General features: G+C 54.8%; 1 protein-coding gene across 1 annotated transcript in view; it reads right to left on the reverse strand.

Moving 5' to 3' along the window:
- Positions 1 to 13434, reverse strand: part of LOC142466950 (piezo-type mechanosensitive ion channel component 2-like) — a 94540-nt gene that overhangs the window by 1449 nt on the left and 79657 nt on the right. The window contains exons 37-44 of the mRNA XM_075572604.1: positions 13038 to 13226; positions 12711 to 12912; positions 10844 to 10973; positions 9229 to 9376; positions 4499 to 4713; positions 2764 to 2922; positions 2362 to 2509; positions 1278 to 1466 (exon numbers count right to left, since the gene is read on the reverse strand). Coding sequence (XP_075428719.1) covers positions 1278 to 1466; positions 2362 to 2509; positions 2764 to 2922; positions 4499 to 4713; positions 9229 to 9376; positions 10844 to 10973; positions 12711 to 12912; positions 13038 to 13226 — 1380 coding nt within the window. The remainder of the gene's footprint in view (positions 1 to 1277; positions 1467 to 2361; positions 2510 to 2763; positions 2923 to 4498; positions 4714 to 9228; positions 9377 to 10843; positions 10974 to 12710; positions 12913 to 13037; positions 13227 to 13434) is intronic.

Genomic DNA, 13434 nt, shown 5'->3' on the forward strand with positions numbered 1-13434 from the left:
ATTATGTTAGAATTGATATTGGAAAATGATTAGGCAGGTGTAGACATGTTTGTCTACCGAGTTGCATGAGTTTGGATTGAAAGGTTAGTTAAATAGATAGTTAGTTAGTTAGCTAGTAAGACAATTCAGTAGAGAGGTCTTAAAAGATTAGGAACATAGGATTGACTATAGTTACTTAGTGACAGAACAAAGAGGTTCGTCTACATCACAGTAAATGAAGGAATATTGGTTTAAACATTGATGATTAACGAAGAACATTTTGGCTGACAGTGAGAAACACGTATTGTTGAAATGTATAAAGATTGCATTTGAATTTATAGAATTCAGAATCATTTAACACCCAAGCTAAGAACAACGAAGCTAACGATTCTCCCCGCTATAACCACATGCTGTACGCCTGAATGATGTAATGGACGGAAATGAGGCTGTGAAATATGTTTTCTACTTGTCTCTGATTATATTAGGAAAAGATCCGGGCTGGGGACTATTTGATATATATTGAAAGGTGGGACATTCATTTGCACCCATCTAATGAAGAGAATCTTCATTTGGCGAACCAGCAGGACTCGTCTTTAGTCGCGGTAACACCAAGTCACGTAACCGAGCCTTGTGGATCTTGGTTACACGAGACGGTAACCCTTCAACCTCTTGAGTTGTGTTGCTCTGCGGAGCCAGCAGTGTGTAACTCCTGTACAGCACAGACCCACAATACGAGGAGACGGCGGCTTGGGACAGATTCGGACTTTGGATAGTTTTGTAGGCGCTAATAATGCCATGTGCCAGGTTTCTAGAAATCGTCTACCTTATCTTTCTGCAGCGCTGAGTACACGTTCAGCGATTTATAAGATTACTTACGCTTGTGTACTATGCTTCAATCAGCGTGTAAGTGCTGGAGACATAAATGAGAGGGAATCCATGCACCAAAGGGGTTACACTCTCTAAGCCGTAAGGTTTATTGGACTTGCAATAGAGACACAGCGCAGCCGCTGAAATGTCCCGTCTTCTCATTTAACTTGTAATAAAACAAATACATACAAAAGCTGCTGCAGTCTCTTAACCCCTTCTGTGCCAGTAACGCAGGGGTGGCCAACTGCAGTACACAAGAACCACCAACAGGTCAGGTTTTTTAGGATATCCCTGCTTCAGCACAGGTGGCTCAGTCGAAGACTGAGGTTGGTGGCCCTTGAGGGCTGTAGTTGTCTACCCATGCAGTAGGGCATGCAACCGTTGCACCCCCAGGAACAGAGAGGGTTAATGCCCCCTTAACCAGAAGTTACCTCATAGCCGCTGATGCTGATCTGAAGGGAGACGTCCAAGGGCTGATTGGTCACCCCAGCCACGGACTTTACCAATGACATGAAGAGGAGGGGGAACCAGATGATGCAAATCAGGGCGAATATAATCACCCCGCCCATCCCGTACTTGACAATTTTCTTCTTCTTTTGCCCGGGTGGCTCTGGGTATTTCTGTAAAGAGCGGAGAGAAGGATGGAGTCCTATGTCCCCTCTATGCCCCTTACAGCTTATTAGGGTTTGCCATCACCTGCAGGCGCTCCTTGTAAGGGGGCATCGCGAGATAGCTGCATATACAGGTATATTTGTTACTGTCCCCTTTAGGGGAAACAAAATGGAGATTTAAACCCGGGCATCAGGCGGCGTGGCTTCCCATTGGTCCGCGTCACGCAGGGGATTTAAACACATCAGAAAGCCCCTCCCCAGCACGTTCCTTAGGAACCCGATGTTCCCTGGAGCGGAGATTACTGCGGTTAGCTACGGGGACCCCCTGCTTCCCACCTATGGGGGGAACTGCTGAAGTACCCTATACGTGCCTCATGATGGAGCCACTGGTGGCCCCAGCCCATGTCATTGGCTTTCAACTCATTTCCTAGGGCAGGGGGGCGCAAACCGGGGGGCGCGGTGGTTACAGAGGCTCTTCAGCGCCAGGCCTCTGTAAACTCACTTACCATGCTTCGGTCCACATGTCTCCATGGCAACGCAGCGTCAAATGACCCCGCGGCGTCATTTGACACCACATTAAGGGGAGGGGGGCGAGACCCAGGGGGAGAGAAGGCAGTGGGGCACAGCAAGTTTGCGCACCCCTGTTATGTTCTAGGGGACAGGAATCCTCCTCTACTGTTCATGACATCAGTGACACCGCCATCACGCCATCTCTCCAAGGAGCGGCCACGTAATGGCGGCCACGTGATGGCGGCCCCCTCTGACACGTCAATGTATCTTAACCCTTTATAATATGTGATGAGTGAAAATGTGACCGCATTCCGTTCCTACGCCCCGCCCTCTCGGTGCCGTCGCCGAGCTGGGTTTTCCCGGTGAGACGGCCGCGGTCGCCGCGGTTTTGTACCTTCTCGGACTCCCGGCCGCATTTCATGATGAAGATATTGGCGTAGAGGTCTTCCACGCAGATCCAGCTGGACAGGCTGAGGGTGGTGTCTGTCCACACCCAGTCCATCACGGCCCTCATCTCCGTCAGGAACGGAACCATACGGAAGCTGCAGGAGAAGAAGACACGGAACCCGTCCGCTCAGCAAAGTCTGTGAAGAGGTTCCCCGTTCTACAATGGAACCACTAGGGCAGGGGGGCCAACTTCAGGTCTCAGGGGCCACCAAGAGGCCAGGTATTCGGGATATCCCTGCTTCAGCACAGGTGGCTCAGTCGAAGAGCTATCGGGAGCCAGAATGTGCAGGGATTAGAGAAGACGGGATCCTGTGGATGGGGGACATGGGATGTGTAGAAGTCCTCTTACCCCTGGAACAGAAAGAGGTTCATGCAGTTGTAGCTCTTGGTCAAGAAGTTGCCCAGGACTCGGTTGGGGTAGCCACACTTGATCTGGTAAGCAGACAGCCCAAAGTACAGACATTTCACAAAGTACCAGAGCTGGGCCACCGAATTTGTGTTAAACCTCCTGCAGGGGAACGAGAGGGAAAGGGCAGGGGGGGGGGGAGATAAGAGAGGAAAAGAGTGGGGAGAAGAGAGGGAGCAGGGGGGAAAGAGAGAGGGAGGAAGAGAGGTGAAGAGAGAGGTGAGGCGGGAGAGAGGGGGAGGAGGGAGAGAGGGGAGAAAGGAAGGGATAGGGAGGATAGGTGTGGGAGAGAGGAGGGAAGGGTAGAGGAAGAGGGGGAAGGGGGAGACAGGTGGGGAGGAGAGAGGTGGGGGGGAGGGAAGAGAGAGGGGCGGGAGGGAGGAGGGAGAAGGGGGGTGCGTGGCAGGAGGGGAGGGGGAGAACAAAAGAGAGAACACCAGAGTAGTGAAAACATATCCTTTGCAAATTTCCTAAGCAATGTCATACATTCCCAATGTGTCTGGGACAGCACGGGAGAGAGGAGAGAGAGAGGGGGAGAGAGGGGCTTCAATCAGCATAAGCAGACAAATGATATCCTACACGGATACCGGATAACAGATACCGGATAACGGATACCGGATACTGGATAACATTAGCAGATTCATACTGTTTACCAACTATATTCTAACGCAGTGTAACAGAAAGTAATATGAAGCTGATCCTGAGTACGTCCTGTGCAGAATATACCTGTATATTACACTCCTCCTGTAGTGAGTGTAGTGAGTGACAGGCACAATAGCCAAAGGAAATATTTTAATAGTGAATTTAAAAAAAAAATGAGCGCAGTGTGGCTAAAAAAGATTCCTAAAATAATAACAAAATTATAGGCAGATTAGGCTATGCCAAGCATGAATGGATGTAATAAAACATGTCCCCCTGTAACAGGGGAGTTATCCCTGTTCAGGAACTATGCCTCTAATCCAGCAGTGTGGTGGTTAACTGCTGGTAGTCAATTAACAAACACCACCTGCCTGATTAGGTTGCTTAGAAAAGCCTGCCCTTGAAACAGAAAGAGAGATTGTGCCTGAGTCTCACAAGTTGTGAGATTGACCATGGGGACAGATGTCTTGAGCCTGCCAGAAGACAACAGCAGAGCTGCTTTCAAGACACAGGGGATTCTAAAACCTGAATGCTGACAAAACCTGAGGAAAAGGTAGCAACCCAGGAACAGAGAAGATTTCCCCTCCAACTACAGGAAACAGATAAGACTTTCCTTTATAAGACTTTTTATATCTGCTCATTTCATGATATATGTTTGGGGGCTGGGAGACATGCTTATCTAAAGGGAGTTGTGGACTGCATAGTTTTCCCTAGAAATACTCCCAAGTGAACAGAAGCTTTGTTTGACCCCTTGTTTGGATGGTTACCTGATGTTAAGGAAACAGGCGCAATAAAAGCCTTATTTAATTTCACCATAAGTCTCCCTTGCATACCTCTGTGAGCATCCGCCTACACCCACCCCCCCTCCCAGGTATAGGCAGATTAGGATATGCCAAGCATGAATGGATGTAATAAAACATGTTTTAATTGGTTGCGCTGGGTCAATATTTTTTTTATTATGTGCTATTTTGGTTACTACTACGCAGAGTAACTGGTCCTATAGCAGCAACGTGAACACAAAGTTACAGGGACGTTTTACCTCTCGGTGACTCCGGGGAGGATGAAGAACATCCAGAAATGAATCCCAAACACCAGCACCACCTGGAAGACGCACTTCCCATACATGGTCTTCCGCAGGTAGATGGCTCGGTCCACAATCATGGTGCCGAACTGCAGGAGCAGCATCACCAGGAAAGCCTCAGGCACCTGGTCCTCAGACAGAGACTCCGTGATGTCGGCCGCACCGGAGTGTTTCTGTGGGAAGTGAGGGTCAGGGTGTGAGGGCAGCACAGGGCATGCGGGGGTCAGGGTGTGAGGGCAGCACAGGGCATGCGGGGGTCAGGGTGTGAGGGCAGCACAGGGCATGCGGGGGTCAGGGTGTGAGGGCAGCACAGGGCATGCGGGGGTCAGGGTGTGAGGGCAGCACAGGGCACTCGGGGGGTCAGGGTGTGGGGGCAGCACAGGGCACGCGGGGGGGTCAGGGTGTGAGGGCAGCACAGGGCACGCGGGGGGGTCAGGGTGTGAGGGCAGCACAGGGCACTCGGGGGGTGTGAGGGCAGCACAGGGCACGCAGGGGGGTCAGGGTGTGAGGGCAGCACAGGGCACGCGGGGGTCAGGGTGTGAGGGCAGCACAGGGTGTGAGGGCAGCACAGGGCACGCGGGGGTCAGGGTGTGAGGGCAGCACAGGGCACGCGGGGGTCAGGGTGTGAGGGCAGCACAGGGCACGCGGAGGTCAGGGTGTGAGGGCAGCACAGGGCACGCAGGGGGTGGTCAGGGTGTGAGGGCAGCACAGGGCACGCGGGGGGTCAGGGTGTGAGGGCAGCACAGGGCACGCGGGGGGGGGGTCAGGGTGTGAGGGCAGCACAGGGCACGCGGGGGGTGGTCAGGGTGTGAGGGCAGCACAGGGCACGCGGGGGTCAGGGTGTGAGGGCAGCACAGGGCATGCGGGGGTCAGGGTGTGAGGGCAGCACAGCGCATGCGGGGGGTCAGAGTGTGAGGGCAGCACAGGGCATGTGGGGGGTCAGGGTGTGAGGGCAGCACAGGGCACTCGGGGGGTCAGGGTGTGAGGGCAGCACAGGGCACGCGGGGGGTCAGGGTGTGAGGGCAGCACAGGGTACGCGGGGGTCAGGGTGTGAGGGCAGCACAGGGCATGCGGGGGGGGTCAGGGTGTGAGGGCAGCACAGGGCACGTAGGGGGTCAGGGTGTGAGGGCAGCACAGGGCACGCGGGGGGTCAGAGTGTGAGGGCAGCACAGGGCACGCGGGGGGTCAGAGTGTGAGGGCAGCACAGGGCATGCGGGGGGTCAGGGTGTGAGGGCAGCACAGGGCACACGGGGGTCAGGGTGTGAGGGCAGCACAGGGCACACGGGGGGTCAAGGTGTGAGGGCAGCACAGGGCAGTGGGGGGTCAGGGTGTGAGGGCAGCACAGGGCACGCGGGGGGTCAGGGTGTGAGGGCAGCACAGGGCACGCGGGGGGTCAGGGTGTGAGGGCAGCACTGGGCACGCGGGGGTCAGGGTGTGAGGGCAGCACAGGGCACGCGGGGGTCCGGGTGTGAGGGCAGCACAGGGCACGCGGGGGGTCAGAGTGTGAGGGCAGCACAGGGCACGTGGGGGTCAGGGTGTGAGGGCTGCACAGGGCACACGGGGGTCAGGGTGTGAGGGCAGCACAGGGCACGCGGGGGGTCAGGGTGTGAGGGCAGCACAGGGCACGCGGGGGGGTCAGGGTGTGAGGGCAGCACAGGGCACTCGGGGGGTGTGAGGGCAGCACAGGGCACGCAGGGGGGGTCAGGGTGTGAGGGCAGCACAGGGCACGCGGGGGTCAAGGTGTGAGGGCAGCACAGGGTGTGAGGGCAGCACAGGGCACGCGGGGGTCAGGGTGTGAGGGCAGCACAGGGCATGCGGGGGTCAGGGTGTGAGGGCAGCACAGGGCACGCGGGGGGTGGTCAGGGTGTGAGGGCAGCACAGGGCACGCGGGGGTCAGGGTGTGAGGGCAGCACAGGGCATGCGGGGGTCAGGGTGTGAGGGCAGCACAGGGCACGCGGGGGGTGGTCAGGGTGTGAGGGCAGCACAGGGCACGCGGGGGGTCAGGGTGAGAGGGCAGCACAGGGCACGCGGGGGGGGTCAGGGTGTGAGGGCAGCACAGGGCACGCGGGGGGTGGTCAGGGTGTGAGGGCAGCACAGGGCACGCGGGGGTCAGGGTGTGAGGGCAGCACAGGGCATGCGGGGGTCAGGGTGTGAGGGCAGCACAGCGCATGCGGGGGCTCAGAGTGTGAGGGCAGCACAGGGCATGTGGGGGGTCAGGGTGTGAGGGCAGCACAGGGCACTCGGGGGGTCAGGGTGTGAGGGCAGCACAGGGCACGCGGGGGGTCAGGGTGTGAGGGCAGCACAGGGTACGCGGGGGTCAGGGTGTGAGGGCAGCACAGGGCACGCGGGGGGTCAGGGTGTGAGGGCAGCACAGGGCACACGGGGGTCAGGGTGTGAGGGCAGCACAGGGCACACGGGGGGTCAAGGTGTGAGGGCAGCACAGGGCAGCGGGGGGTCAGGGTGTGAGGGCAGCACAGGGCACGCGGGGGGTCAGGGTGTGAGGGCAGCACAGGGCACGCGGGGGGTCAGGGTGTGAGGGCAGCACTGGGCACGCGGGGGTCAGGGTGTGAGGGCAGCACAGGGCACGCGGGGGGTGGTCAGGGTGTGAGGGCAGCACAGGGCACGCGGGGGGTCAGGGTGAGAGGGCAGCACAGGGCACGCGGGGGGGGTCAGGGTGTGAGGGCAGCACAGGGCACACGGGGGGTGGTCAGGGTGTGAGGGCAGCACAGGGCACGCGGGGGTCAGGGTGTGAGGGCAGCACAGGGCATGCGGGGGTCAGGGTGTGAGGGCAGCACAGCGCATGCGGGGGCTCAGAGTGTGAGGGCAGCACAGGGCATGTGGGGGGTCAGGGTGTGAGGGCAGCACAGGGCACTCGGGGGGTCAGGGTGTGAGGGCAGCACAGGGCACGCGGGGGGTCAGGGTGTGAGGGCAGCACAGGGTACGCGGGGTCAGGGTGTGAGGGCAGCACAGGGCACGCGGGGGGTCAGGGTGTGAGGGCAGCACAGGGCACACGGGGGTCAGGGTGTGAGGGCAGCACAGGGCACACGGGGGGTCAAGGTGTGAGGGCAGCACAGGGCAGCGGGGGGTCAGGGTGTGAGGGCAGCACAGGGCACGCGGGGGGTCAGGGTGTGAGGGCAGCACAGGGCACGCGGGGGTCAGGGTGTGAGGGCAGCACTGGGCACGCGGGGGTCAGGGTGTGAGGGCAGCACAGGGCACGCGGGGGTCCGGGTGTGAGGGCAGCACAGGGCACGCGGGGGGTCAGAGTGTGAGGGCAGCACAGGGCACGTGGGGGTCAGGGTGTGAGGGCTGCACAGGGCACACGGGGGTCAGGGTGTGAGGGCAGCACAGGGCACGCGGGGGGTCAGGGTGTGAGGGCAGCACAGGGCACGCGGGGGGTCAGAGTGTGAGGGCAGCACAGGGCACGTGGGGAGTCCAAGTGTGAGGGCAGCACAGGGCACACAGGGGGGGGTCCGGGTGTGAGGGCAGCACAGGGCACGCGGGGGGTCCGAGTGTGAGGGCAGCACAGGGCACGTGGGGGGTGTCCGGGTGTGAGGGCAGCACAGGGCACGCGGGGGGGGTCCGAGTGTGAGGGCAGCACAGGGCAAGCGGGGGGGGGGGTCGGGTGTGAGGGCAGCACAGGGCACGCGGGGGGTGGTCAGGGTGTGAGGGCAGCACAGGGCACGCGGGGGGTCAGGGTGTGAGGGCAGCACAGGCACGCGGGGGGTCAGGGTGTGAGGGCAGCACAGGGCACGCGGGGGGTCAGGGTGTGAGGGCAGCACAGGGCCCGCGGGGGGTCAGGGTGTGAGGGCAGCACAGGGCACGCGGGGGGTCCAGCGTGCAGGGGATGTGATATAAACCTCCATGTATTGCATGCAGTGCTCACAACTGGGGGGATTGTAAGAAACTGGATGGAATTTCACACTAGGGGGAGTGTCCTCACACTAGGGGGGTGTCCTCACACTAGGGAGAGTGTCCTCACACTAGGGGGGTGTCCTCACACTAGGGGGGTGTCCTCACACTAGGGGGGTGTCCTCACACTAGGGGGGTGTGCTCGCACTAGGGGGAGTGTCCTCGCACTAGGGGGAGTGTCTAGGGGGAGTGTCCTCGCACTAGGGGGAGTGTCCTCGCACTAGGGGGAGTGTCCTCACACTAGGGTGAGTGTCCTCACACTAGGGGGGGTGTGCTCACACTAGGGGGAGTGTCCTCGCACTGCAGGGAGTGTCCTCGCAATAGAGGGAGTGTCCTCACACTAGGGGGAGTGTCCTCACACTAGGGGGAGTGTCCTCACACTAGGGGGAGTGTTATCGCACTAGAGGGAGAGTGCACACACTAGGGGGCGTGTCCTCACACCAGAAGGAGTGTCCTCGCACTAGGGGGAGTGTCCTCACACTAGGGGGAGTGTCCTTGCACTAGAGGGAGTGTTCTCGCACTAGAGGGAGTGTCCTCGCACTAGGGGGAGTGTGCTCACACTAGGGGGAGTGTCCTCGCATTAGAGGGTGTGTCCTCGCACTAGATGGTGTGTCCTCGCACTAGGCGGAGTGTCCTCGCTCTAGGCGGAGTGTCCTCGCACTAGGGAGAGTGTCCTCACACTAGAGGGTGTGTCCTCGCACTAGAGGGAGTGTCCTCGCACTAGGGGGAGTGTCCTCGCACTAGGGGGAGCGTCCTCACACTAGAGAGTGTGTCCTCACCCCAAATGCCCCATATCCAAAGATGACGATAATGAAATTGATGACGTCCACCAGAAACATGAGGGCGTAGACATCACAGACTGGGCTGTACTCCGGGTGTATGATGTCATAGAAGAACTGTCTGATTGGTAGATAGATCTGAAGAGCACTATAGGAAATAAAGTGGATACACATCATGGTGCCAATAATATAATAATAATAATATAATAATAAAAATATAATAATAATAATATTAATAATAATATATTATTATTATATTATTATTAATAATAATATTATTATTATTAATATCATTATGATTATTATTATTATTATTATTATTATTATATTAATAATAATAATAATAATAATATAATAATATAATAACATAATAATAATATAATAATAATATAATAATAATAATAATAATATAATAATAATAATAATAATATAATAATAATAATAATAATATAATAATAATAATATAACATAATAATATAATAATAATAATAATATAATAATAATAATAATAATAATAATAATAATATAATAATATAATAATATTAATAATAATATTAATAATAATAATATTAATAATAATAATCAGCACTGAAGGTGCTTTGCAAAAATAACACACTGACAAAACTGCCACACGAATATCTTACTGAAAGAACAACTTTCACCCCAACATTCATGAAAATGCCGGTAACTTTTTGGTGACTGTTGCCCAAAACTAGTGAATTTATCAAATATTCACATTAAAAAATATATATATAAATAAAAGGGGGCGGGAGCGCTGGGACAGAGAGAGAGGGGTGGGGGAGGGAAGAGAGAGAGGGGGGAGGAAGAGGGGAAGGAAGGGAGAGGGAGGTGAGACAGAGAGGGAGGGGTGGGAGAGGAAAGAGAGGGAGGGGTGGGGGAGGGACGAGAGAGAGGGGGGAGGAAGAGGGGAAGGAAGGGAGAGGAGACAGAGAGGAGGGGGATGGAGAATGAGAGAGAGGGGGAATTGCAAGACCGCATTAAGAGTTGGGGAGCAGACATCTCCCTCCCCCCACTCAGCAACCTAGGGCCTCGGGGGAGACGCTAGTTCTGGGTCCCAGGAAAGCCAAAGGCTTCCCTGCTAGGAGGAGGAGAGAGAGAGGAGAGAAAGAGGATAGAGGAGAGAGAGAGAGGAGAGAGAGAGAGGGGAGGGGAGAAAAGTAGGGGTAGAGAGGAAAGATTGGGGTGAGGGGGTGGGAGAGAGGAGGGAAGGGGGAGACACGTGGGGGGAGGGAGGAGAGAAGGGGAGAGGAGAGAAGTAGGGAGAGAAGTCGGAGAGAGGGGGAGAGGGGGGAGTGGAAGAGAGGGAGGGCGAAGGGGGGTGCGAGGTGGGGGGGGGGGAAGGAGAACAAAAGAGAGAGCACCAGAGTAGTGAAAACATATCCTTTGCAATTTTCATAAGAGAGGGGAGAGAGGGGGGAGGGGAGAGAGGGGGGAGGGAGAGAAGGGAGAGGAGGGGAAGGAGGGAGAAAGAGGAGAGACAGGAAAGGAGAGAGAGGAGAGAGAGACAGGAGAGACAGGAGAGGAGAGAGGGAGAGAGAGGAGAGAGGGAGAAATAGGAGAGAGAGGAGAAAGGGAGGGAGAGCGGTTACATTACATTTTAACTGCCAGTTTCTTGGTTTTCACCCATTGCTGCTTCATTCTCTGTTTGAGCGACTGCCGTTTCTTTTTGGGATTCCGTCGGAACCAATTCCATTTCTTCTTGGTCTCCTTCTTCTGCGGGTCGCCTAGCAGAGAGACCCGGACGTCAGCGGCAATGAGCTTTATTTACCAAATTCTCCCGGCTTCAAAACCGCGGCAAAGATTTCCACCAGAACCATTAAACAGCCACGCGCTTTCAGCGAGATTCCTCTGCTTTGGTAAAGCCTGGGTGGTTTTTTTGCATTTAGAAGAATTTTTGTTTTCACACACTTTCTTACACAATCCTCCATTGTGTGTCAGTCAACATTTGTTTAAAAAAACAAAAAACATGGGACTCTTAAATATGGCGCCCACTGTGGTTTTATACAATGTGTAACTAACTCTGCTCTGATATGAGCGTTAAATTCGAATTACTGCTGCATTCTACGTTAGGTAAAAGACCCTAACAAAAATCTGTATGTTTTGCACATTTTGTGTTATTTTATATTGTAGTTAATTCTCATAAACCTAAACTTGCCAATTGGAAGAGAAGTTGTTACAGAGCTGAGTGCTTTTGCTTTATTGCCACTCCAATATATGTTTAAAACTTTGTTCAGTAGATTGAAGGTATGAAAACGTACAAGCCGTTTGCTGCCATAGAACACAATGCTAAGGTACCTCTGGCAGAGTAGCGGTCAGCCATTAGCTGGTACCTTCTGCCATTGGCTTGTACCTTCTGCCATTGGCTGGTACCTTCTGCCATTAGCTGGTACCTTCTGCCATTGGCTGGTACCTTCTGCCATTGGCTGGTACCTTCTGCCATTGGCTTGTACCTTCTGCCATTGGCTTGTACCTTCTGCCATTAGCTGGTACCTTCTGCCATTGGCTGGTACCTTCTGCCATTGGCTTGTACCTTCTGCCATTGGCTGGTACCTTCTGCCATTAGCTGGTACCTTCTGCCATTGGCTGGTACCTTCTGCCATTGGCTGGTACCTCCTGCCATTGGCTTGTACCTTCTGCCATTGGCTTGTACCTACTGCCATTGGCTGGTACCTTCTGTCATTGGCTGGTACCTTCTGTCATTGGCTGGTACCTTCTGCCATTGGCTGGTACCTTCTGCCATTAGCTGGTACCTTCTGCCATTGGCTTGTACCTTGTGCCATTGGCTGGTACCTTCTGCCATTGGATGGTACCTTCTGTCATTGGCTTATACGTTCTGCCGTTGGCTGGTACCTTCTGCTGTTGGCTGGTACCTTCTGCCATTGGCTTGTACCTTCTGCCATTGGCTGGTACCTTCTGCCATTGGCTGGTACCTTCTGACATTGGCTGGTACCTTCTGACATTGGCTGGTACCTTCTGCCATTGGCTGGTACCTTCTGCCATTGGCTGGTACCTTCTGCCATTGGCTGGTACCTTCTGCCATTGGCTTGTACCTTCTGCCATTGGCTGGTACCTTCTGCCATTGACTGGTACCTTCTGCCATTGGCTTGTACCTTGTGCCATTGGCTGGTACCTTCTGTCATTGGCTGGTACCTTGTGCCATTGGCTTGTACCTTCTGCCATTGGCTGGTACCTTCTGCTATTGGCTGGTACCTTCTGCTATTGGCTGGTACCTTCTGCCATTGGCTGGTACCTTCTGCCATTGGCTGGTACCTTCTGCCATTGGCTGGTACCATTTACCATTGGCTTGTAGCTTCTGCCATTGGCTGGTACCTTCTGCCATTGGCTGGTACCTTCTGCCATTGGCTGGTACCTTCTGCCATTGGCTTGTACCTTCAATTGGCTTGTACCTTCAATTGGCTTGTACCTTCTGTCATTGGCTTGTACCTTCAATTGGCTTGTACCTTTTGCCATTGGCTTGTGGGCAGCCCCGCGTTTTCGGAAGACGTTCTGTGAATGATTCTGGTGTTTGAAGAGGTTCCACGGTGCCAGCCCGGAGTCACTGTCCTCCTCTCCTCTGCTCCCTCCTTTCTTTTGCTTTCTGTTCTTTTTCTTCTTCTTGGACTCGGGCAAACAGACCTCTTTGTCGTCCCACAGCCCGTGGCACTAAATAGAATATTTATTTGATTACATCGCTGGTTTTTTTTAACAGTGTATTCCTATATAATCCTGCCCGCTTTCCAAACCGGTCCCTTGTAAAGAAGGAACATGAATAAACCGAATTGACTTACTTTCAGGATGGACCTGTGCAAGAACAGAGCGAGCAGCTGGATGAGGTCGAAGTGAACATATCCATCCTTCTTCTCAATGCCGATTATATTGGGGAGCTGGAAAGGTTTATCGGCATTCATACTGCGGTAGATGGTGGAAGTCCACGGGAAGAAGCCAAACTGGAAGGAATACTTGATGACGACAGTGATCTAGGAAGGACGGAGAGAACGAGAGATAAAGGAGACCAGAGAGAGAGAGATAAAGGAGAGGAGAGGAGAGGAGAGGAGAGGAGAGGAGAGAGAGAGAGAGAGAGAGAGAGAGAGAGAGAGAGAGGAGAGCAGAGAGAGAGAGAGAGGAGAGCAGAGAGAGAGAGAGAGAGAGAGAGAGAGAGAGTGAGAAAGAGGAGAGCAGAGAGAG

Source organism: Ascaphus truei, chromosome 15 (genome assembly GCF_040206685.1).
Source record: "Ascaphus truei isolate aAscTru1 chromosome 15, aAscTru1.hap1, whole genome shotgun sequence".
NCBI lineage: Eukaryota > Metazoa > Chordata > Amphibia > Anura > Ascaphidae > Ascaphus > Ascaphus truei.